At 34.1% G+C, this 26,862-nt stretch overlaps 1 protein-coding gene across 2 annotated transcripts; it reads right to left on the bottom strand.

The window, feature by feature from the left end:
• LOC136031096 (mitochondrial coenzyme A transporter SLC25A42-like) lies at positions 1-26,862 on the bottom strand. Of its 2 annotated transcripts, XM_065710377.1 has the most exons (7): positions 26,675-26,862; positions 18,854-18,961; positions 15,527-15,717; positions 9,838-9,970; positions 7,138-7,270; positions 3,865-4,039; positions 1-2,053 (listed from the first exon to the last, which is right to left on the bottom strand). In XM_065710377.1, exons 1-7 carry the CDS (start codon positions 26,804-26,806, stop codon positions 1,912-1,914), a joined length of 1,014 nt encoding a protein of 337 aa, XP_065566449.1. In that variant the 5' UTR covers positions 26,807-26,862; the 3' UTR covers positions 1-1,911. The 2 variants fall into 2 exon arrangements, with proteins under 2 accessions (XP_065566449.1, XP_065566450.1); XM_065710378.1 differs by lacking the exons at positions 1-2,053; positions 3,865-4,039 and adding an exon at positions 4,231-4,395 and having other exon boundaries at positions 7,139-7,270.

Below are 26,862 nucleotides of genomic sequence, written 5' to 3'. Positions count from 1 at the left end.
TTCCACGCAAAGGGATCAATTTATTTAACCAATAATACATTTAATTATTGTGCATTTAATCTGAAAATAATATCAAACTCAAACCAGAATTACTGAAAGACTTATCGCTTCCATAGATTATAACAGGACAATTTTCCCCCTCGAACTTAAATCCCTTAAGTATTCAGACATTAAAAAAAAATAGAATAGCGAAAGAAAAATTAAATTTAAACTTACTATCCAGCTGTCAAATTGACCCACTTTCTTTTTATTGTCCTATTCCCCTAAATAAAATGAACAGGTTGGAAAAAAAATTCGTCACAAGAGAATCTTATCAAATAGTTCGTGATAAAAAACTAGAAGTAAAAAGTGACTTGGGCCAATGTTCACCAAAACTAAAAATGGAATTCTCAAGAAAATTGCTACACCGGCAGTATTGGTTTGTATGCTGATTCTAAATATATAAAATTCTTTCAGTTTATTGTTACCCACTCAAAGCCAAAAATCGGAGAAAATTTGCCTGATTTTTGAAAAAAAGGGAAACATCCCCAAAAAAGCAAGCGATTTTATTGAAAATGCCTTTATTAGATGCATCATATCAGAGAACCACACTATAGAGGTTTCAAGCTCCAGTCTTCAAAATTTGGAATTCCGTTTTTTTTTTTTTAGAAGAAAAACATGATCAATGTATGTTTATTTGCTGTTTTTCCCAGGGGTGATTGAATCGAACTTAAGGTCCAATATAATTGGGAGGGAACTAATTCAAATGTAAATTTAAAGTTCTTTTTTAAGTGACCATACAGATCGGACCAGGTGAAAGTATTGTTTTCTGCAAGGTCATGCATAGGCTTTTGCCTAACATTGGGTTGGAATTGTAAGAGTCGAGCATGATCCTGGGCTGAGGAAAGAATAGCTTTCCGACTCTGAAAAGCTGAAACCTATTGAGCTAGGACGTCTTCAGCCAAAGCTCAACTTCCCAGTAAATGAGGTAATCCAAGCATAGAGTTGCGGAATGCGGAATGCGGGTTATTACTGATTGTGTAACTGATGTGTTTGATTGAGAATCCTTTTTCCTATCAAATATTTCAACTTTTCATGTTTATTTTCAAAAAAATCCCCATATATATATGTATATATATATATATATATATATATAATTAGTAAATAGCCCCAATTTGGCAAAGTCTTACTATGAATGTACGTGCCTTCTATGAATGGCTAAATCACAGCACTAGCTATTTCTTTTTGTGAATGGGCACTTTACTTATATTCCTTTATTAGGATATTATATGGTTGGGGCATTGTTTTAGGCAGATGAAATATAAATGGTGCATATTTTTCTTGGAAGTAAAGCTGTATAAAATTATTAAATTCTCCCTTTTGAATATACATATATTTTCAATTGGCCAAATGTAGATGGAAGCACGAGTTTTGAATGCTTAGGCTATATAGTCTAACGCTGACCTGAATTTCATATGATTGATTTGATTGAGAATCCTTTTTTCTATCACATATTTCAACTTTTCATGTTTATTTTCAAAAAAACCCCATATAATATATATATATATATATATATATATATATATATATATATATATATATATATATATATATATGTGTGTGTGTGTGTGTACAATGAACACTTCCCCTATTATTCGATATCTTTCTCTAATAAATTAAAATACTGCCTCCAAAGTGTGACATATAACAAGCCTATCATTCCATGACTAGTATCAAAATACATATTCTACGTAATTAAAAACCTCAACTGTTAAAAACAAGAAAACAATGAAACGAAATCAGCACTAGACATTTGATTTGTTAGGAAATTTCAGTGTTTGATCAATAGAGCCACCTAGTTTCTTTTGACTGCTACGACCAGCAGCGAGTCTAGGCACTGCGTATTTAAAGCACTAAGAAATATCACAAGTATTACTTGTCTCTGAATAACGGTAACTGTCTCAAAAACACTTGCATTGTGTCAAAAGTTGCAAAGCTTATTCCGACCGAAATTGGCCCTTTTATCCAATTCATGCTCAGTCCCTTATAAAGTCCACGAATCAATCCTTCCTCCCTGTAAGTAAAAAAGCAATATTAGTCCTTTATCTTCAGATATAAAAAAAAAAAGAAAGAAAATGGGGAAGACTTAGCGACCTTGTATGGCCTTCATTTTGGGTCATCACTATGTTACAAAACCAAACAAAAAATCCGTTAAGATTCAAAAAACGCAACAACGATGCTTAGTCTTACTTCAGAAAATCTTTCACTTAAATTAAATACCCCATTTTGGTAGATAGCAGGGTGACAGGAATTTACGGATTACCTCCTTCGAGGACACCAACATGGTTACAGACTCCCACTTAAGAAGGACACAAATATTACTTCTATCCAAGATTGGCCTAAATCTGATGCCCCTTCTGCTAGATAGCCTGATGACAAAGATACTGGGGTCTGTCTCTTTCTCCTCTCTCCTATAAGGGATGCATTGGGCAGGGCTAAAAAAAAAACACAACTATTACATTAGCTTTCACTTCACGCTAAGTTTTGTTAAGATTTGACGGCATCAGATGTTCAAGTCTCCTCAGCTCAAGTCTCCGGATGATACGAATGTTAGCAATCTAACATGGCCTAGGTTTTAAGCGTTCTATATATGACAAAACCAATTGACCTAACTGAAAATATTCCAGTCTGCTGAAACCAAAGGATCTTGTTGAAAATCTGCATTTCATCCAGTTTCTTTAGGTTATTTGAGATAGATATATGAAGAGGGAAATGAGCTTGAAAAAGAAGCTGCAGATATACAAGAGAAAATACAATATTCAATAATTCTATTATGATATAGAATTTTGGAAGTGTGTTGATTCTACTAAAAATACAATTACTAAAAACATCGATAAAAAGTTCAATTGGCATAATATGAGGGTGGGAAAACAATTTTGAAAATTGATCTATTTTGTAAAAGCAGTATTTTTTTTTGAAAAAATCTACTTCACATAATGTTAAAATTATCAAAAACATAAAAAAACAGGTTAGTCCTTTGAAATGACTGGGTATATCGTAAAAGCAATTGCGTAAGCAATGCTTACTAAAATAGAAAAAAAGATAAAACCCAGAAACATGACCAAATTGGAATTGCAAATCACATTTTAAATTATAGGACAGTAGAAATAAAACCTGAGTTGTGTTTTCAGACACCTAGTTTAATATGTGTTTTGAAAAAAAAAGTTTTCAGGTTCTCCGCGTTCAACCCAACAAAACTTTAAAATGTTTTCATCTCACGAGTTCCAAGCGTGTTGGACACGGAGTTCTGCAAAATTGTAATGCGCTAGGATAGCACGGTTAAACATAGATTCTGAGGTGACATTCGTCGTGTTGAACACAGCACTCAAAACGATAATATGCACAACCCTTGTCGAACTCCATTCTGGATGTGCGTGGCCTGAAAACAAGGATCTGATAGTTGTCAACTGGTTAAGTGTAAACTTACACAACTATACATACATTTCGAAAGGGAACTAGGGTAAATCAAGATTCCAATGTTTAATGGAAAAGACCTCCACCTGTAGTTTTTCGTAATATTTTTACTACGTAGTATAATTTTACTTGAATATATTATTAGATATATATATTATTTATCTTAAGAATTAATTTGTCTTATGTCGCATTGTTCATTTTTGAACTTTCACGGATGAAAAGCGTTGTAAAATTAAACTGATAAGTTTGGCAAAAATGACAAAAACGTGACGTGATTACTCCGTAAAACATCATTAATTCTGTAACAAAGCCAAATCTTAGAAAACCACTGTTCCCAGGCATGAGTAAACGTAAGAAGAGCCCAGAAATTAAAATATTATCGTTTTGATATCATTGGTACTTGAAGCTTACCTATAAACTCGGATCAAGGTTCCTATCACAGTTCTATATTTGACCCCAGTCACACTGGCGGTTTGCATTCTTCTTCGTACGATGTCCAGGGGATAGGACGAAGACTGACCAAAGAGTCCAGCAACAGCTCCAAATATCAAACGCTCTATTGCATTCGGTTTCTCATTTGTTAAATCTAAATGGATTAAATTATATTAAATATTTATGGTATGAGTTCAGTAGCATTCAGCATAGCTTGGCTCTGATTATTTCATTAAAAAAAAATTAGATTTGTTAAAAAGGGTATTGAGAAAAGATTATTATAATATATTTTCCCCTTTCTTGCATAAAACCCTAAAATATTTCCATGCAAAACGAGAAAAAAAATACCAACCTCAAATATTAATGCCTTGGCAGGGCACCAAATATCACACTGGTGGTTTGCATTCTCCTTCTTATGTCCAGCGGATAGGATGAAGACTGGCCAAAGAGTCCAGCAACAGCTCGAAATATCAAACGCTCTATTGCATTCGGTTTCTCATTTGTTAAATCCAAACAGATTAAGTTAAACATTTATGGTGTGAGCTCGGTAGCATTCACCATAGCTCGGCTCTTGTTTTTTCGCAATTTTTTTTTTTAATTTGTTAAAAAAGGTCTTGGGAAAATATTATTATCACAGACCTTTCTTAAATACAACCCTGGGAGATTACCATAATAAGTCTTGAAAAAGGAAAAAAAAAATCCCAAGCTCACATATCAATGCAAAGGAAAGCTGGCTTAGGATATCGAGTTGCACAAAAAACTGTCATGACAACTGACTAAAAAGGCAGATTATTCTTTAATCAAATTAATGATTTAATGTTGATCATAATCAACTGAACTGAATTGATGATTCATGATCAACTTACAATGGTTAAATATTTTTATTAATTAATAATGATAAGCAACTTAGCGCAATAATACAAGAGTACAATCAATTTCCACTGTTACAATCAATTTAGCTGTATAAATATGTGATAGAAATTCCTTCTAAATTTTTCTACATATTCTCCAGAAAACAATTTATTTGATAATGTTACTAATTTCCGAGAGAGAAAAATGGTCAGGTTTGTAGCTTGTTTAAAATTCTTAACGGAGTAATTTGAATTTGGTACTAAACAACTTTATTTTAAGGGAAAAACTTAATTTTTAAGGCAAGAAGGAACTAATGTGGATAATATCAACAGAAGGAAATTTTTACTACTTGATGACACGAGAAAGTATCTGGGAAGGGTGAAGCCAAAGACAGATCGTTACTTTTACCCAATGTTTGGAGATGGGGAGGATGCCTTAAATAATTTTTTGGGTTTTCGTAACAAATTAAATGATCTGAGGGAGGAAATTTTTACGGGAGGGTGTACAAGGGAGGAATGGGTGGACATTATATTAAGTAATAGAAGCTTTCTCGGGATTAGTAAGTTGGAAAAATTTGTGACGACACATAAAGGCCAGTTTCTGTAATTTATCTATAAATTAATTTGGATTGAAGGGTGTGTCTTTGATTATAATTGTTATGTTGTTGTATTTTCGCATTAACTATGACCCATAAAGACTTTTAGTGTTAATACGTACCAGATTATGCCATATTAGGCTACACGTCCAGAGACTATTCGAATGGTTAAACTTTTAAAAATATCAAATTAAGCAAGCTGGCTAGGTGACCTCGGCCAATACAGGAGTACCAGGGAAGTATTTTTAGTAAAAATCCAGGACAATAACTATTGACAAAGATTTTTTTTCACTCATCTTTTGCAAAAGGAAAGATAATACATTTTGAGAGGATACCAATCCCTCTATCAAAGGACACAGGGCACAACTTGGAACTTATGAATAGTTTGAGTCATAAATAGTGCGTTCGATCATCCCTTTTCCGAGTAGTCTACTTAATATTCACTGCCTCAGATGTAATCGTGAAACATAACAACGGATACTTAACAGAAAAATCGTCAACTAAAGCCCTACAGGTAATTGGGCGAAAAACAACATTAATCATGTGTACTCCACTATAAACATAGTTTATTTAGAAACTCCCGAAGATGTGCCCAATTTTGCATATTTTTTTAATTTTTTAGAAGATTAGATTTTCGTTTATATGAGGTCGCTTTTCATCAATTATCCTACATTTTTCAGGGTTAGCAGCTATAGTTTATCTGACAACTAATCCCCACTATTTCAAGTAGTAATCCTACTAACTTTTGACGTGAGCTCCGCCTTTTGAAGCGCTAGGATGAGTAATCGAGCTTGTCAAATAGGTAATCTTGGAACGCTTGAATGCAATAGAAATGTTACATACTTAGAATTTACATGGAAAAAGAAACTGGTTCTATATTTTGAAAAAAAAGAGAAATATGGAAGGAAAAATGCTTTTAATAACATTTCTTAGCATTAATACATCTTTACATCAAATGTAAAACAAAACTGGACGAATAGGAAAAACTGGATAATGTATACGCAAAAAAGGAGAAAAAATCCTGACAAAATTCAGTTAGAAACAACTTCATTCTAGTTCTTTCGAATTTCTAAGGAATATTTACCCACTTCAGGAGGAAAAGAGACAGCCTTAAGATTTGTGTCATTACTCTACTATAGTGTGTAACATACTTCACACGTAAGAAAAAGTAATTAAGCTTCAAAAATTGTTTTGAATTCACTCCGTATTTGCCATAAGGCTTAAATACCTTCATCTCATCACTTAAATGCTTTTAGTTTTTATAGAAGGCCCTCCCCTTTTCAGTCCCCTAGGAGAATTATACTCCTAAAAGTTGGTGACTCAGATTGGGTTTTTGACAATACAACAACTTGTCAAGAATAGTTTTTATTTCTTTAACAATTGAATCAGTAATTTAATAATTTATCTAGAATAGTTTTTATTTAACTTATTGTTATAAAGTCGTTAACACTTAGAACTTTTAACATTAACACTATTAACACGTTGACTTTAGAACACTTAGAAAAGTTAACACTTAGAATTTTAGATAAAAGTGTTTTTCATTTTTTTTTTCAAAATGAAATCCTTTTTTCTTAGTTTTTTTTGTGTTAGCACATTTAAATTCTGTGTGTTAGCACACCCCCTGAAAGGTGGTGTGTGCACTCTAAAATTGATACTTTTATCTCTCCCCTTAAAGGAGAAAAATATCAAAACACAAAGATTGTCCAATATTTAGTGTCTTTTGTATCTAACACTTTACCCCCTACATACATCTATATACCTGAAAAGTCTAGGAACAAAATTATTTACTAGTAATTTCACATTACCTGCATGTCTTTTCTTCAGTGTTTCATAGGTAAAAAAGCTAATACCAGCATATGGTATCACGCCAAGTATTGTGGGAGTATATCCTTTATATAGAGTTTTTGGTCCTTCATCTTTCCAAATTTTCACGAACACCTTAATAATAAATAAATATTTGATAAAAAGTAATAATTCTGATAAGCATAATTGCTGTGACTCATTCTACATCTCTTTTAAATTTAATATATTTGCAGGAAAAATATATATATTTACAAGGAAAGAGGAGGGCTTACGCGTAGTATTGAAACATAAGTCACTTGATTTGCCTGCCAATACGAAGCTTGTTAGTGAAGACGACGGACATTTGCTAAATTGGCAATTATGCACCCAAAATACAAAATAGGCAGAATGATTTTATTTTTAATATTTTCTGCAGAAAAATGGCAGAGAAGTACTCGTGCTGCTCCGGATAATTGACGTCATTACCAATGTAAATCAGTTAAGTATGTGTACAGTGCAAGTCATTAAATTTTGAAATATGCAAAATTTAAGTGATTATTTTTCTTTTAGCAAGTCCTTCAGTTTTCGTTCAGTCTATTTTTCGTTCAATCCAGTCTGTTTTCAAAACGTGTGTTTCTTATGAATCTTGCTATTAAGAAAAGGGAAATAGAGCCAATTTTTTTTTATCTTGATTGACTTACAGATGGAAGAACTAGAAAACAAACGGCAGATAGGGAATCGATAAGAAATCGAACTTTCCAAGGAGAAATCAAGAGTATTTTCTAATACTGATGTATTAGTTCCAAGCAAATTCTTACTCAAGCCACGAACAATAGAATACTTCAGGTTAGAAACAGTTCGCTGTCGCTATTTGGACAATTGGATATCTTTAGGCTGAGAAATTCTTATTCAAACGGATTTAAGAATATCAAAGGGTTTAAAGGCTCATAACCATATCAAACTAGATAAATAATTTTATTGGCGTCTTAGAATTAATTCCTTTTTAGAATAATACCCCTTCTAAATCGGTGCTCCAGATCTGTGCCTCCATTAAGTATTAGTAGTCTTGAACATAAAACGTTTATGGTACTTCTTGTTTATTTTTTTTATTACAAAAAGATCTTTGCTCCATAACGAAATTTCCATTTCTAGACATATGTCTCATCAAAACTAAGCAAATTATCTATTGGTCATTGTCAACAGAGAAGCACTGACTTAGTAAAACGGTGACATGTCTCCAATAAAAAAAAAAAAAAAAAAAAAAAAAAAAAAAAAAAAAAAAAAAAACTCGCCAGTAATTTAGGTTAGAAACAGTTCGCTGTGGCTCAGTGGACAGTTGACTGACTTTACACAAATAAATTCATGTTCAAATGGATTTAAGAATATCGATGGATTTAAAAGATCATGACTATATTAAACTCGACATCAAAAACTTTACTAGCGTCTTAGAATTCATTCTTCTTAAGAATAATACTTTTTCTAAATCGTTGCTCCAGATCTTTACCTCCCTTAAGCATTAGCAGTGTTGGACATAAAACGTTTATGGTAATTGTTGCTTAAATTTTTATTGAAAAAAAAGATCTTTGCTCCATGACGAAATTTTCATTTCTAGATACATGTCTCATCAAACTATGCAATTTATCTGTTGGTCATGGTCAACACAGAAACACTGACTTAATAAAAGTGGCATGTCTCCAATGAAAGAAAAAAAAACAAAAAAAAACTCGCCAGCAATTTAGTTTAGAAACAGTTCGCTGTGGCTCAGTGGGCAGTTGATTGTCTTTACACAACTTAATTACACAAACTAATTTACACAAATTTTCATTTCTGGACAATGTCTCATCGAAAGTAAGCAACTTATCTGTTGTTCATGGTCAACAGAGACCTGACTTAATATAAAATAACGTATAAAAAAAAATCCAATGTACAAAAAAAAACGCCAGGATTTGTCCCATAGAACAAATGATAATTTGAAGAAAATTTTATTCAATCATAATTACTTAATCCTACTGGCCGATTTTTTTTTTGGGGGGGGGGGGAAACAATCGGAGGTTAAACTCTTCCCGTCGCATCTCCTTTAAAATAATAGTAATTTTTTGAAAATAACAAAGGATTTTTTATAATTCTATATATTATACATTTTTTTTTACAATCAGTTTACTTTTACTATCTTAAAAATACATTTTTTTCCGTCACTGTTTCTCTTCAAATTCATTTCATTTGAAAGCATAAAAAATTTATGCCCAAATATACCTTTCAAAATATCAATTGTCAATGTTTGAAGAAATCTGTTTAGATTTCAAAAAGGCGAAAATAAATCCCAGCCTTTAGAGGTTTGAGGAAGATGGCATCCCAACATTTGTGTTGAAGTTTCCTGTTCGTTTTAAGTTTGGCTAGATTGTTTATTTCCATTTATGATCGCTGTAAGAATAAACTGTTAATTCACAGTAATTTCTTTCCATTTTCAGTGTAGCTTTTTTGTGACCTTTCTTTTTAATCGTTTTACATTTTAATATAGCTCTGTACTTTTTTGGTGAATATTTTTTTGGAAATTTTTTCATGCATCAATATTCAAAAAGATATATTAAAAAGATGGAGCACTCAGTTTCGTTAGCCACTCAAATGCTTAAATGACAATTTTTACAAAGGAAGGTGATAGCTCTAAACTTGAAACAAGCGGACCCTTAAGGAATCTTCAAGTTCACTTAAAAAAAAAAGGTTACCGTAACAATAGACTTATATCGGAGTCGATCAGTCACGGCCATTCGAGCCCGTGCAAGGTCAAGGGGGTACGTCAGGCTTTGAGATGTCACACCAGCAAGAGATCCAGCGATCATTCGAAGCCAAGGACTTGGCCTATATTTATAAGAGAAAAAATTAACAACACATAACTGCATATGGAGGAGAACTTAAAATTTAAATGGTTGAATAAACACATGCTCTAGATTGCTTCCTCAGTTCGACTAACCACCTTCAACAAGTTGCGGGCGTAATTGATTAAATGGCCTTTTGAAATGATGGCCATAAGGTCCATTTAGCTTTGACCAAAGAAGAAAAACCTGTTTGGGCTCCTATATAGATATTCTATACCTCAATAGGTATTCTATTGAGGAGAGAAAACAATGGGTGAGTGGTTATTTTAAAACTGCCAGTCCCCCTGTTCTCTGAATGATGACCCTGAACCACCTTTAACACCACTTTCTCCATCCTCTAGCTCTAAACCAGGCTGTACACCCAAGTCTGTCACAAAATCAACAACCCTAAAATCAGTTTCAAAAGATCTAGTTTCCCAAGTCCCCCCTTTAGTTAACTGTGTTAAATATATTGAACAGCTTGCTGATCTCCGATCTAAATATAATTCACAGTTAGAGAAGAATTTAGACCATAAAGCAGCCATAGAAGATTTGGAAAAACAATTTGACATATTTCTTAATAACCAAAAAAAGGATAACGATATTCTCCATGAACATGATCTGGAAATTAAAAAAATAAGTGAAGATATCAAATCCCATAACTCCCATATGGAATTCCTTATGGAAGATAAACTTTCAACTCGACAGAACAATCAAGCGACCCTAAAATCAAAAATCACCAAATTAAAAGAGGACTTAAAAAACAACGGAGAAATTATTACTACTCTAGAGGATAAATTATCAAACTTCAGTAACTCCAGCATTAAATGCAAAATATTCCAAGAGAGCATAGAAAGTATGTAGTATCCGTAGTATGACTACGGATGACGCTCTTGAGTTTGTGAATGGTTCAGTGACTTCCGGGTTATTACGTAAGTTATCAGGTGACAATGAACCAAATGAAAGGAATAGGAAGGCTATTGAGAAGTCATTACCAGATGATGATATTGTTATTATTTTCGAAAAAAATTGCAAAACAGAAGGATAAAAGGAAAAGAAATGTAAAAATAAGCAGAAAGAAAACTGTGATCTGTAATCATTTTAATACTGGTTTCTGCAAGTTTCGCAAACGATGCAAGTTTCTACATATTTGTCGTCATTTTATTTCGGGAATCTGTATGTCTGATAAGCGTATTTTTGATCATGTTGAACTGTGTTCTGTTTTATCTTGTATTGATAAGTCGCGTAATTTTGCTCATGCATCATCAGGGGTGAAGGGTAGGTTTAAATCTCAACCTTTTTAGGGCAGTGCCGAAAGTATTCATGACCTCCTCCTCCCCCAGATCATGTTCCATTCGACTTTAAGCCTTATCCTCCATAATACCCAATGCAGAGCAGTTTACCCCAGGATCCATCCCTTGAAACAATCCTTCACCCTAAGGTCTTGAACATGTCCGGTCAACCCAACCCCCAAATCACTTTACTCAATTCCATACCCAAATCTCCCCTTAATCACAATCCTCCCAAAAATCCACTTCCTTTCGACTCCGTTCCTCTCCGTGCGTCCAATAAGTTACTGACTGGTTCTGGACTCCCCCGTTATTCGCCGAAACAAACCAAACCCCTCTCCTCTCAGACGCCTTTCACCGTACTTCCCTCTCCAAGCATCATTTTGCCTTCCCATCCCCCCATATAAACAACACTCCCAATTTGACTTATTCCCGGGTAATCAAAAAACCTTTTCCCTTGCACTCTACCCCCCTGGCTACCCTATCAGTGTGACTCTGGTTTTAGAGTTATCACATGCGAAACTCTACCCCCTACCCCCCTGGCTACCCTACCAGTGTGACTCTGGTTTTAGAGTTCCCACATGCGAAACTTATCCTGTAATAAAAAGTCCGCCCCAAAAATTATCCGCTCCATTCCATCGCCCAGTTAAAGCTCTCTCTTAAAGTCCAACTATAGATCAGTTAATTCTTCAGCGATAACCCGTGATTATTCAGATAAAAGATATAGTTTCCTCTCTTTATTATAAGGAAATTTTACAAAAGAGCAAAATTTACCAGCAGCTCTCTCAATGTACCCCCAACTTTTAAAGTGAACCTTTTCCCCTTCCACTTCAATACCGGTTTAGTTATCTCTCGGTCCAGGGTGGTGAGTTAGAGCCTTACGACAAACCTTCCTACAATACCCCGAATGATTATATTTTACTTTTAGGGGATGTTTTCCCCACTCCCAGCATTAATTTTAATAATTACATCCTGCCAAAGTTGCCTCAGAATAAAGTATTTTTGAAGAAATCAGTTATTAAAGAGTTTTATAAAAAAAAAAAAAGACGTTATCCTCCTTACGAACACCGAAAGTTTAAATTTTGAAAAGTTAGTTGAGTTAGAAGCACCCGCAAAATTGAACCATACTGATATAATTACAGTTACTGAGTACAGGCACAAAATCTAGATCCCCTTAAAACGACTGGTTTTCAGGAGTTTATAAAGCTACGCCCGGTTGACCACCCACTGGAGAAAAAAGGAGGAGGAATAATTATTTTCTATCTCCTACCCTTATCCATGTGCCAAGACTAGGTGATTGCGATGAAATCATTTGGATATCTACTAAGCCCAAATGCCTACCGCGACCTTACACCGTTACAACCGCAACGGTTAGTGCATGATTTATAACGCTTATTGCGCCCCTGTGCTTTTGTTTTTATCAGGCATGGCTCATCTGTTTCGTAAGAAAGATCGACATACTCTACGCATGGCTTATTTCGGATATTGCAAATTCCTCCTCTGGCTTCCTAGGTGGCACCGAAACAAAAAACAATAATTGCTCAATTTGGTTTAATAGACGTGCCTTCTCGGATTCGGTCTTCCAGTGATGATTTATGTAAAAAGACTATCAACTTTATTCACGTTTATGACCCTCTGCAGCCTTTTTTCCATGTTGATACTGGTTAATTAGTCCATGTTGTCATTTGATAGTTTGAATTTTTTTTTTCTTCGCTGTTTATCGTTTTTGTTTATTTATAATACTCTGTACTTTGTGTTTTTTATACGTTCACGGGTGATAAAGTTCATTCATTCAAAATTTAATAATTTGCTCATTTTATTACTCACCCGGAAAGAATGCTTGCTCTCTTCGTAATTTTCATGACAGGCTACAAGCAAGTCTTGACTTTGTGACGACAAAGTATCCAAATGCCGGGATCTTTATAGCAGGAGATGCAAACGAACTAAGTCTTAATTGTCTGTGCAAAGATCAGAAGCTCAAGCAAATTGTTTATGTCCCTACTACAAAAGGTGAAACCAGTTTGAGTGTTATTAGTGTTGTTACCTTAAAACCTTTTACAACATTTCAACTACCCTTATCCTTCTTAAAAATTTCGATCAACAGTAATTATTTTGAACAAGTTCTTAATAATTTCTTTACTACAGAGTTTTTGGGTAGACGGAGAGTGGTATTATTACTTACATAAATGAAAATTCTACGTGATTCATTCTACGTGATTTTATTTCTTTTGCGCACCTGGAGCCATCGCGGCCTCTACAGTAAGGTTTTGAAATGTTAAAATAAACAGTAGACATATGTTTAAATCTAAATACAAGCATTTCAAATCGCTGAAAACAAAAGTTTCTAATTAAAAAGGGTTTTATTAAAATCTCGTAAGTTTTCACATTAATCTCTCTTCCCCAGTCCTACCCTTTTTTAGATCTATAGTATAATGGATTCAAAAGAGAACTCGTCAAATTCAAATGAGACACGTAAAAAAAACGACTAGAGCTTCGATAGCTGACACTAAGAGAGGGAAAAAGAAACAAAAGCAGAATTTTAAAAATGGATGGGAGAACGAGAAAGAATTCGCTAGATGGTTATCAATCAATGAAGAGCTGAGCTGGTGCTCAGTATGCTCGATCACATTGTCATATGAAGAAGGAAAGACAGCCCTGAGAAAAAATTCCCAGTTAAACAAATTACCATTTGCACTGGTTGACAAGTTATCGCCGTTCCTCAAAAATATGCCATATCAGAATGTTACAGATCAAATAAAATCGGGTAAGCGGAAAGTGACAAACCTAGTAAGCCACTGGCTGTCTAACCATTTCAAGGACACAGTTGTTGAGTATCTAAAAAGAACCTTTGCTGAATGATAACTATTGAGACGACTGAGGGTGCAATTATCAAATAATTGGCCGTCAGTGTTAATATGATTCTCCAGCGAGAATCTCGAAAGAGAGGTAGATTTAATTAACCTAGAGTAGTGTCCTAGCGGAACTGCACAAATCCTATTTTCAAAACTCAGGGATTATCTGCCGAGTTTGGAAAAAGACGGAGTTCCAGTGACTATTTGGATCGATTTCTTCAGTTACACTGCAAGCATCAAGATGTTGGCCCGTCACTTTGTTTCTTCACTTACATAGGAAATTTACCTGTCGGTTACTGTTGCGAAATGTAAGTGTCATCGAATCCATCTTGTAGCATCTTATGCATGCAGAAAGATTCCAAAAACTTTGGAAGACAGTCATTTTGCTAATCGCACGAAACGAGTCAGCGCTTTTGGTGTATTCCAGGACTTCTGCAGCATAAGCCAACTGAAAATCCTTGCACCTGGACAAACAATAGGGCTCTCAGTTCATATGTATATAAGAAGGATTCGGACGCTATGAGATACCCTTTAATGGTACATTTTTTGGGGCTATAGGGCTAACAGAGTTTAACACGATGTTCCAACCAGATGCCCCATTGTTTCATCTTTTGAAAGGGAAGATAGTAAAACTTGAAGACCTTGTAACACAATTTGATGAAAACGAAGTATGTTCAGGAAAAGAGAATAACAGTTGACCCCGAAAACAGTTCACAGCACCTCCATCTGAAATTTTTTTATCGTGGCTTAGAAGCAGTGAATAAAATTACCAAATAGAACAGTGACGCGAAAGCTAGTGATCAGTCAACCGAAAAAAAAGGAAAAACTTAAAGCTGAAACTTAGAAAATCATCTGAACGGGTAAAACTGAAACCAAATTAAAATTTGTATCTATTTGATTTAGCGCAGGAGCGTTAGATGTTATTACACTCTAAAGGACGAGGGAAACTTGTCAGAGAGAAATCTCAAGCTCATATCTGAAAAAAAGAACTATTGCCATTTAGCATTACCGCATAGAATCATAAAATAGATATCAATAAACTTTCTATTTTTTAGAACCTCTTTCTAATTTTGCTTTACATTGGACTTTACATTGGAATGTTTTTAATACAAAATCAGACTACTTTCGGGAAGTTTCAGGTTGGATTGAGATTTGGATCGAATAGAGCTTGTTTAGATTTTTCTAAATCAGTTTGAGGAGCTATGTCAATGGGGGTAGCGGTTTCGATCCCTATCAAGTCCATGTTAAAGCGCCAAAGATTATTATCTCATCATTGTACTCAAAACCATACTACCAAAACCATTGGTTTGGCATATCATTTTACCAAAACCAAGCTATTATAGAAGTCAGGGCTCTTATTAGTTTAGATGACCTGGGATGACCTTAGTTTTGATTCATTCAATTTCAAACAGCACTTACTTCTCTCCAGGTTTGTCTACTTCCAATATACGCTTCCACTGTTCATGAGCACTGAATTGAATAGCTGCATATGGCACAATACGAGCCATTGTTGCTGAATTTCCTCGCCACAAGCTTATAAATCCATCTCTTCTGTGTGAATTCACCAAAAATCTTATGGCTTCTCGACTGGAAAAATTACGATTGCTAATCTACAAAAAGAATAGAGAAAAAAGAACGAATCCAAAGAAAAGATCGGAATACAGAAAAAATTCTTGGTATTTGAAAGAAAATGTATGTTTTTCTATTGAATAAAAAGAAATACTTGTTGAGAACAGCATGAAATGTTTTGCTAGTCTAGGACAGGATACTTCAATTTTTAGTGTGTCAGACAAACTAGGCTAAAAATATATTTAGTGAACAAAGCGAGCGTTACAAAGAATCAGACCTCATATTAAATTTAGAAGAAAAAAGTTCCATTAAGAAAACTTTCCTAAACAACTAAATATTATCCTTTGAAACCCTCCAAATGTCTAAATGTTGTTAAAAATCGAACTATTCATAATGCAAAACAACGGCATAAGAAATTTTTCTTTATCACAATCTCCAATTCAGCATAATTTTGCACCAGAAGCACAATGAAATTTTGTAAGTCGAACTGCTCTATTCTATGCAAGCTACCAGAAAAAAAAAATTATAAGAAACTGTAAAGTTTCGAAACTCTGGAACTTTAAAGACTTCCTTGCAGGAACTAAAAACTACTCGTACCACAGACAGCACAGCTTTACTTAGTTTACTGAAAACAATGATACTTTCTTTCAGAGAATTCCAGTCTACAAAAAACGACAGCAATAATTTAAACTGTTGTTGTTGCAACAAAAACAACAATTTCAAATGTCAGATATATCGCTTCAATTCTCAGCAAGAGAATTGGTCTGAAATCTCTGTTAAAACATTTCGGTTTTTAAAACCAATTACAGCTATTATTGGCGAATTATTCTAGCCTCGATTAATCCGACAAAATAGCTCTTACAGAAACCATTTATTTTTACATACATAATTTGGCTGGTCAGGCACTTCGCCAATCAGTAAAGCCAATGTCTTCGTGGTGTTTTTATTTTGTTTCTTTTTTCAAGAAAATCAAGCTTAAGGTGAACTTAAATAAAAAATTCAGATTTCCATCGATAATCTATAAAACAACATCAAATAAGCTTGACAGCTTTGTCTAAAAAGAAGAATGCTTCCTTTATTTTTAAAAAAGAAGCATTTTTTTCTTCTTTTTTTTAAAAAGAAAATACACAACATATGTGATCTTTCTACTTTATATATCATCACAGGCGATGACACGTTAGTGCAAGGAAATCTAATTTTTACAAGTCCTAGATACAGCAAAAGCAGTTTTGATACCAAAAGTTATAATTCCCAAGACTTCTGTAAGTGGGACAATGAAAATAATATAAAACAAATAAACAAAAACACCATTAGCTGCTAAGTTCATCAACAACAAGATAAGATACTAGAAAAATTGTTCGACGAACTGAAAGAGCATACTAATTTTAACTGTGCGGGCTATGAATATTGACTTGACAAAGAATGTCATAGGCCTGTTGATTTGTCACAAACAGCTTTTAAGGATTATTGAACGTTTAGCTAGGCTACGTACCTTATGGCACCAAACGAAAGCAATCCTTTAACATATCAGTGCTTAGTAATGAAATCGAGTATATGTTTTTAATGCAAAATCTCAAAAACTGTTTGTTTAATAAAAGCATAATAAAAGTTAAGCATTAAAATAGGTAAAATAAAAGGGTTTAAAAGAAAAAATATGTTTAACTAATATGTTTTCAAATAAATCTCAGAATTTTTAAATCAACGATATAGGTAAAAACGGTGATTATTTCAACCTCTCTAGGCAAGGGCCATTTTCAGCATTAATATAACGTAAAAATAAAGTTGAACCGTACAAAGAAGATTTGACAGCCCATATACTAACCTGTCAATTAAAATTTGACAGTCGAGTGTTATAGATTGTCAATGTTAAGCTCAAAAAGTAACTTAATCATAATTTAGAACACTCTTTGAAGAGGCCAATTCTACTTCTCTTTTGTATTTACTCTTTATGAGTATTCTATCATTTTTTCTCATTTTCATTCTCTTTTTTTCTCATTTCTCTTTTTCTCATTTTTTCATCTGTCATTTTTTAATTAAACTAAAACTTAATACAATAAACTTTTCAGGTAAATATATGGTTTTTTAAATAATTTAGCTAGGAGGAAAGAAAATATATCACTTGATGCCTTTTTAAGCTCTTTCTAAATACAATAAGCAATTCTGGGGCAAATTCCATTTTGAGCCCTTAAAGGGCTAAAAACAGCCCATAGTAAAAAGAAGTTCAAAAATGCGTTTCTTAAAAAATTGCCATTTGTAGCTGATTCAGAATTGCAATTCTTATTTCCATTAGTACACATTTGGGATCATCATTGTTGTAAACTCTAAACAGGAATCTGACAGCCCGCACCCGGAAGAACAAGAAAAAAAACATTTTTATGTGGATAGCATTTTTTTTCTTTCTTTTTTTTATGCTGCTATGAGGGCGCTAAAAGATCATGGAAACTTGTTTAGCGGCTCACTTAAAAGGTAATTTTTACATCTAATTAGTTTTTAACTAATTTTTAATCCTATTCTAAGAGCCATAGACAAGGTAATAAGCTACCATTTGGGGATTCATTCATGGGTCATAATGGAATCCGCCCTCGAAGTCACTTTTATATTTGGAAAGAAAACAAAAAAGGGCATCAAGTGAGTTTTGAAAAAGAATTCGTGCTCTCTTATTTGCTATATTTTGTCTTGCTTTCTACTTCTATTTCTCTTACTGAGCAGTATATGTTTTATTTTATTGTGCGTTCTATTTGATCTTATCTTTTTGTCACTCTCATTTTGTATTGTTCAGGAAGGCCCTCATAGGGTCAAAAAATTTAGTGTTGAACCTATTTTTAACTTCATCGATTGTCAAAAATTTCTTTTCCGACATTATTTAAAAAAGCTAACATTTGATGTTTAATTTTTCAGACCGAATTCATATAGCATGTATTCACTATTACTACGCAATCTGTAATTTATTATATTTTGACGCTTTTTTGCGACATTTCTTGCTGTTAAAGAGGACTCTCAAAGATAGAGTCAAAGTATTAATAAGGCACGGTCAAAATGCTAGTAATTTAATTGATTGATAGGTGCCATTAGTATTTTCAGTTAAAATTCTTTAAGAATAATAGATCTTTTTAGCTCCAATTAATGTGTACTTTATAAATTTTTAGTTGTCTGAATAGTATAAAACATAAAACATACCTGAAAATTTATTTTTGTCCTATCAAGAGGAGCAATTACAGTCTTTGCCAAGGCTCCAGCCATTGCTCCAGCTACTAAGCTTGTCAAAACCAGATTTGTGTTCGAAAGCTAAAAAAGATAAAACTGTTAATAATAAATTTGAAATAATTCTTAGCACTTACTCGATCTTCAAACAAACCAAACAAAAGTAACAAGTAATAGTTCAAAATACACAGCCAAGCTTTTGGTGTAGAAATTGTTAGAACTGGTTTTAAAATAATTATCATAAGAAAAAGATGATTATTTATTTATTGACTATTCATATAGCGTATACATGAATTAAGTGGAGTCAAACTCAAAATGTCCATATTCGCTTAAGTAGCTCAGATATCATGAAAATTCTTCTTCAAAACAAAAATAAAATGATAGGAATTATCATCCACAAGTACGTTTATCTTATGTGGTTTCGCTTTTGAATCAAACTAATACCTTATTTGACTAGTTAAATGGGTATTCTGCTATATGCTTAGGGTATGAGGAAAATAAATGTATAAATACAATACAAAAAATGTATTTCCCCATAAAGAAAACATGCAAAAAGATTGCTAAGTACAGCATTATTTAGAGACCATATAACATCTCCATAGGCTATGAAGATTTTAATAAGTTTGCAAACCAAGATTAGAATATTAGAAGCTACAGTGATGACAGTGGTCAAGTATGGTTCTGAAGCGTGAATGTTCCGAAAACCGGAATTTCAAATGTCTTCCAGAGAAATTAGCTGCGAATTCTTGTGGCAACCCGATTGAGGAACCGTATTTCAAATAGTAAATTGCACGAAAAATGTGATTCAATCCCGCTTTCTATGGCTATAAGAAACACATGATCAGATAGCAAGGACACGTTCTAAGGATGAAGGATGACCGATTGACAAAGATTGTCCTTGTCAGCCAAAGCTTTTTTAGTACTTTCAAAAGAGCTATTTATTCTAATTAAACAGCCTTTGTGACTCAGGGGTCATTCTTAAGAATTGGAACAAACTTCAAACTTTAGCGTAAAGAGTGAAGTATTGACAAGGGGGCGAACCCCCCTCATGTACGTAATAATTTCTGTTCGTTTTAAGTTTTAATGTTGCTCCTTACTTTCAGTTGAGAAAAACTTGTTTTTTTATTTAATTGACACAAAAAAACGCTATTTTAAGCTAATATCCATTTGTCTTTTTTCTGTGGGGAGAATACACCTTGCAAAGACAATCTAGTCTTTTGCATTTAGCTTATGACCGCTATCCAATAAAGAATACCGGTACATTCAGGAGTGTTCCAAAGAAGGTGAGGAAAGGTAGGTAAGGGGTGATCCAACCTAGTCTGGATTTCTTCAGGTCATATCCCTTCGTTTATTTTTAGATCAGTCAAGCCTAGTCACCTAATTCAGTCAGAGACGGTCCAAGTCGTGTTCACAATCTAATGGAAAAACCTTTCATTTTCAAACACCTTGATACAAAATGGCTAATTTTGACAATCCTCAGCTTGCTCACGTAGGATTATGATGCGGGAACAGCAATTTGGCTTTCGCTTGCTTTTCCTTCTTTTTTTTTATTTTTATGCAACCGATTCTAGTATATTGCGAGAAAGAGGTAAGCCTTCATAACTAGGTCAAATTTCACTACAAGTAAGGACCTAAGATTGGATTGAAGAATATGACATTAAGTTTTGAAAAATTCCATGTAACTCTCGCCTGAAGCTAAATAGGATGATTTTCGCTTGTCTTTGAGGCATAGCCTACAGTATTAGACTCGAAAGGAGTAGAATATCTTAAATTGCCCTGTCAAGCTTCCTTTTTTATAGTCCATGATACTGCTTTCGAGTGGAAAGCTCTGCTCAATCTGGCAAGCAAGCCGGGACCAATTTCAAGTACAAGTTAAACTAAGATCTAAAAGTATTTAAGATGCGCGACAGTTTCTAGGTCTCATCGCCAAAACACTTTCTGGGTACAACATACAGAAAAATTTAAAGATCCAAGAAACAAGCATTTTCACATGGGTTTGAAAGTTCTTTGATCTATTTTAATGTGCCATTTTTGTTTACACTTTCTGTTGAGTCTGTTATTTCATTTCCTACTTTTGAAACGACAGAGGAATTATATCCCTTATGCCCCGTAAGCTTTAATAGTTATTCCATTGCAAAATAAAAGTCAGACCTTACCCTTTGCTCATTTTTAGTTGCAATGTTAGATACTGGGCCCAAGGCAAGAAAATCAAATTTTAAACTAAGAGATATTCATTTTCGTTATTACCAATAGTCAATAATCTTTGAAGAGCTGATGGAAGTCAATGGAATCGGTTCTTTTTTTTTACAAGGATATGTTCATGAGATACACCATTTTGAAAATTTAAAGGGGCTAACATCTTCGTTGTTGCGGTGCATATTTGAAAGACAAAAAGCAGATAATGATTTTATCCGTTAAGTCCTGGTTACTTAGACTTGGTTGCTCTGACGCCTAGTGGCGTGCAGGGTAGCAACCAGATGACCTTTACGTTGGATAATCAAACAGTTCGTGGTAACGAACTGTAGTAAGGAGCGACCCGGCTCAATAGTAACCAAAACTCTAAAAAATTGAATTTTGATATCAATAGCTACATCAAAAGAATCGCATTTTAATGCTGAGTTTAAATATATAAGTTTCATCAAGTTTAGTCTTACCCATCGAAAGTTACGAGCCTCAGAAAATTTGCCTTATTTAGAAAAATAGGGGGAAACGCCCCCTAAAAGTCATAGGATCTTAACGAAAATGAAACCATCAGATTCAGCGTAACAGAGAACCATACTGTAGAAGTTTCAAGCTCCTATCTAAAAAAATGTGGAATTTTGTATTTTTTGCCAGAAGACAAATCATGGGTGCGTGTTTATTTGTTTGTTTTTTTTTCCCCCAGGGGTCATCGTATCGACCAAGTGGTCCTAGAATGTCGCAAGAGTGCTCATTCTAACGGAAATGAAAAGGTCTAGTGCTCTTTTTAAGTGACTAAAAAAATTGGAGGGCATCTAGGCCCCCTCCCACGCTCATTTTTTTCCCAAAGTCAACGGATCAAAATTTTGAGATAGCCATTTTGTTCAGCATATTCGAAAACCATAATAGCTATGTCTTTGGGGAAGATTTACTCCCCCACAATCCCTGGGGGAGGGGCTGCAAGTTACAAACTTAGACCAGTGTTTACATATAGTAATGGTTATTGGGAAGTGTACAGACGTTTTCAGGGGGATTTTATTTTTTTTTGGGGGTGGGGCTTAGGAGAGGGGGCTATGTTGGAGGATCTTTCCTTGGAGGAATCTGTCATGGGGGAAGAAAAATTCAATGACAAGGGCGCAGGATTCTCTAGCATTACTATAAGAAAACAATGAAAAATAAACATGAAAACGTTTTTTTTCAAATGAAAGGAAGAAGTAGCATTGAAACTTAAAACGAACAGAGATTATTACGCATATGAGGGGTTCTAAAAATACTTTAGCATAAATAGCGAGGTATTTAGGAGGAGGTAAATACCTTGCTCTTTATGCTAAAGTATTTTTAGTAATTTCAACTATTTATTCTACGGCCTTTCTGATTCAGGGGTCATTCTTAAAGAATTGGGACAAAACTTACGATTTAGTGTAAAGAGCGAGGTATTAACGAGGGTACAAACCCCCTCGTATACATAATAAAAATATAAGGTTATGAAAGTTTGTTACGTAAGTTAATTCTTAAGTTACGTATATTTTTTACTAATAAAAACGTTCGTTAAAAATTAAAACTTCTAGTTGCCTTTTTAAGTAACCGAAAAATTGGAGGGCAACTAGGCCTCCTTCTCCACCCCTTATTTCTCAAAATCGTCTAATCAAAACTAAGAGAAAGCCATTTAGCCAAAAAAAGAATTAATATACAAATTTCATTTTAATAATTTATGTGCGGAGAGCCAAAACCAAACATGCATTAATTCAAAAACGTTCAGAAATTAAATAAAAAAAAACTAATTTTTTTAGCTGAAAGTAAGGAGCGACATTAAAACTTAAAACGAACAGAAATTACTCCGTATATGAAATGAGTTGTCCCCTCCGCAATCCCTCGCTCTTTACGCTAAAGTTTGACTCTTTGCCAAAATTCTACTTTTTAAAACAATTAAAAGCTTTAGCGTAAAGAGCGAGGGATTGCGGAGGGGACAACTCATTTCATATACGGAGTAATTTCTGTTCGTTTTAAGTTTTAATGTCGCTCCTTACTTTCAGCAAAAAAAAAATAGTTTTTTTTATTTAATCTTGAGCCAAAGACCACAGCTTGCTGAGAAATGAACATAGAACTATTGCTAAACCATCTAGGGAACGTCTTACCAGCATTCGTTTTCTGCCAGTTTTGCAGAGACAGAGTAGAGAACAGTTTCACACATCATATGAAATTCATACTTGTCTCTATCGAGTAATGTGACCCATGTACTACCACTTTCTTAGGCCGACTTCATCACGTATTTGTAGTTGCTTGGTGATGTGTATAGAACTATTGCCTCCTCTTCTAAAGAGCGTCCTATCAAGATCCGTTGTCTACCACTCTTGCGGAGGTGTGGAGGAGTAAAGTATCACGCATCATAAGGAAGTAGTCCTTGTCTTTGTCGGGTCATTTGACCAATGTATCGCCACTTTCTTTGTCCGAATTCATCAGGTATTTGTAGTTCCTTGACGAGAGATCTGAACCGAGTATAAGGTACTCTATCACTACAGCTAATTTCGAGGATTCTTTGAAGACGATTATTGTCAAATTCATGCAACCTTTTCTCTACAGCTCTATGAAGACTCCAGAATTACCATACACATGTCAATATAGGGATTACATGCAGTTAAATAGGCTCAGGGTCACATTCGAAGAGAGTGATTGCAATGTCTCCAAACATTTTTTAATTTAATGAATGCATTTGCATATCCAATTCGAAGCATAATCATTATATGTGCTAATTAAGCATCTGAAGGCAGCCTGGCTTCGCACTAAATTCAACAGAAAACCACTCTGTTTTTACTGCACAGAACTAACCTTGAAACAGGGATTTGATCATATTCATAGCTTCCCCAAAGATTCCGTAAAGAAAAATAATTTTTAAACACACTACGAAGGACCTAGTCAAAGGCTTTCAAAAAACCTACGAAAATCAAGATGATCTGCATCTGCCATTTATCTGATTCTCCTCGAAATCTAAAAATTAAGTTGCTTGACGAACAATTCGATCGAAAATTGTAGTTTTTGTTTCTTAGTATAGAGTCTACTAGTTTTTGAATTCTATTTTATATAATTTGACAGGAAATTTTATTTCCGATTGTCGGAAGTGCTATTTCTCTTAACTTATCGCATGATAATTTCTTTCCTTTCTTAAAAAGTTTGACGACCAGACCTTCCTTTCATTGAGATGGGAGAGCCTCAAAATTCCATATCGTCGTCGATAGTTTAAAAAGTTATTCTCCAATAGCCTTTCTGTCATACCTCCGCCTAGATACGGCCTGGGCTATATGGTATGTTTCTTGGACTAAGATAATACAAGAATTTTTAATTACTATTACTGAAGGTCCAAAGTGGACTCTTGACCCTCCAGCATCCACTCTCTAACGAATTTTGAGATAAAGACAGGCATGTTGCATCTGTGTTTGGAATGGAATCATGGACGTTTTCAATTGATAAGATTGAAATACCGACAGGCCAGAGATACTTCAATGCCCTCCCACCCTTCCTACACACGAACAAAAAAAAAAATAACGAAGAAAAAGGCAAAATTAGAAAATCAAGGATATCTATGAAAACAATGAACAAAATGAGAAGATAAAGCAGATATTTCACCAAAGAATTCCACTAGATGTCCTCAGTATAAAAAAACTACCCTTTTGAAGTAGCCTGAATAAAAGGAAAAACTAACTGATGATAAACAACACTTATGTTGTCGTAAGCCATGTTACAATTTCTTTAAGCTAAAATCGCTTAAGATTAATAATTTTCGTGAGTAGAGGACAAAAGTGGGCCCAGGGCCCCTCCAACACCTTTGCCATTCACATCTTTAGGTTTTTAGCAGAAAGGTCGAAATTTTCCACCTTAATCAAACAGTTCGTGATAACGAACTGTAGTAAGGAGCGACCCGGCTCAATAGTAAACGAAACTCTAAAAAAAGGAATTTTGATACTAATAGATACATCAAAAGAATCAGATTTTTATGCTGATTTTAAATATACAAGTTTCATTAAATTTAGTCTTACTCATCAAAAGTTACGAGCCTGAGAAAATTTGCCTTGTTTTGGAAAATAGGAGGAAACACCCCCTAAAAGTTATACGTGGGAGGATCTTTCCTTGGAGGAATTTGTCATGGGAGAAGAGAAATTCTATAAAGGGGGCGCAGGATTTTCTGAATCTATTTTAAAAAAACAATGAAAAAATTAATATGAAAAAGTTTTTTTCCACTGAAAGTAAGGACCAGCATTAAAACTTAAAACGAACAGAGATTATTACGCATATGGGGGGGGGGCTCATCTCTTCCTAAATACCTCGCTCTTTACGCTAAAGTATTTTTAGTAATTTCAATTATTTATTCTACAGCTTTTGTGATTCAGGAGTCAATCTTAAAGAATTGGGACAAAATTAAAGATTTAGTGTAAAGAGCGAGGTATTAACGAGGGGGCAAACACCCTCAAATACATAATAAAAATATACGGATATAGAAGTCCGTTACGCAAGTTAGTTTGTAAGTTACGTATAGTTTTTACTAATAAAAACGTTTGTTAAAAAGTAAAAATTCTAGTTGCCTTTTTAAGCAACCGAAAAATTGGAGGGCAACTAGGCCTCCTCCCCCATCCTTTTTCTCAAAATCGTCTGATCAAAACTAAGAGAAAGCCATTTAGCAAAAAAAAAATTAATACGCAAATTTCGTTTTAATTATTCATTTGTTTTATCTGAAAGTAAGGAGCAACATTAAAACTTAAAACGAACAGAAATCACTCCGTGCATGAAAGGGGCTGTTCTCTCCTCAACGTCCCGCTCTTTACGCTAAAGATATTTACAGTTTTATAAAGTAGAATTAAGAAAAAGAAAAAAGAAAAAGAGAGAGAGAACAAAACAATTGCATACTTTTATAGAACGGAAAAAATGAGAACAAACAAGCCAAGCAGCAACAGAAAACAACAATTACAAGAATTCATATTAATGAGTTTCCAACAGGGGCGTAATTTTCTATGGAGCGGGGGGGGCAACTGCCACCTCCAGATCTCATTTTCCCCGCCCTCCGACTTATTTTGTCCCCCCTTTTGACAAAAAAAATTGTCAAAACTAAGATACATTTTCACTTGATTTGGAAAACCCCCATGATTTTAATAAAATTACGCCACTGACTCCCAACAGATTTGAAAATGGTTTCCTACGTTAACCAAATTCACAAATTGACCATACAAAAAATAACTTGGGACTCAAACACTATGGCCAATGCTATCAACTTTGACAGCTTCGACGGCTTTGTAATAAAAAAAACGTAGAAAAGTTAATGTATAAGTCATCATTGGGTGGTTATAAATCCGGGTGGAAACTGCATTTACAATAAACTAAAAATATTTGATTCTCTAGATATGACCTATGTTGATGGGTGTTCAGGAAAAAAAAGTAGGTTATACTAGAAAATCTTCTGTGCTCTCTTAAAGACTGTATGAAAGAACAACAGACAAATATACAGGAGTTTCTAAGAGTATCACGTATCAGTGATGAATACAGTGGCAGCGAGTAGTTGGCCCATTTGGAGTAGCTAGCCTTGGAAAATGTGCTGTAGTTAAAAGAGTAATTAGTATCATGAAAATTCATTACCTTTTTATTAGAGTCTTGATCTGGATTTTGCTCTTCACCTTTGATCCCAGCAACATGTTGCTCTTCTTTTGAACTATTTTCTGTAGTTAGTAACATAGTTTCAGGTAAAACTGTTAAAGCTACATTATTCATTTTGAGCACAGCTTTCTAGGAACCAGCGTTACTAAGCGAAGGTGGTAAAAAAAACC

Source organism: Artemia franciscana, chromosome 9 (genome assembly GCF_032884065.1).
Source record: "Artemia franciscana chromosome 9, ASM3288406v1, whole genome shotgun sequence".
In the NCBI taxonomy this organism is placed as follows: Eukaryota; Metazoa; Arthropoda; class Branchiopoda; order Anostraca; family Artemiidae; genus Artemia; species Artemia franciscana.
Note: the sequence above shows the minus strand (reverse complement) of the source record. Positions and strands in the feature narration are given on the sequence as shown.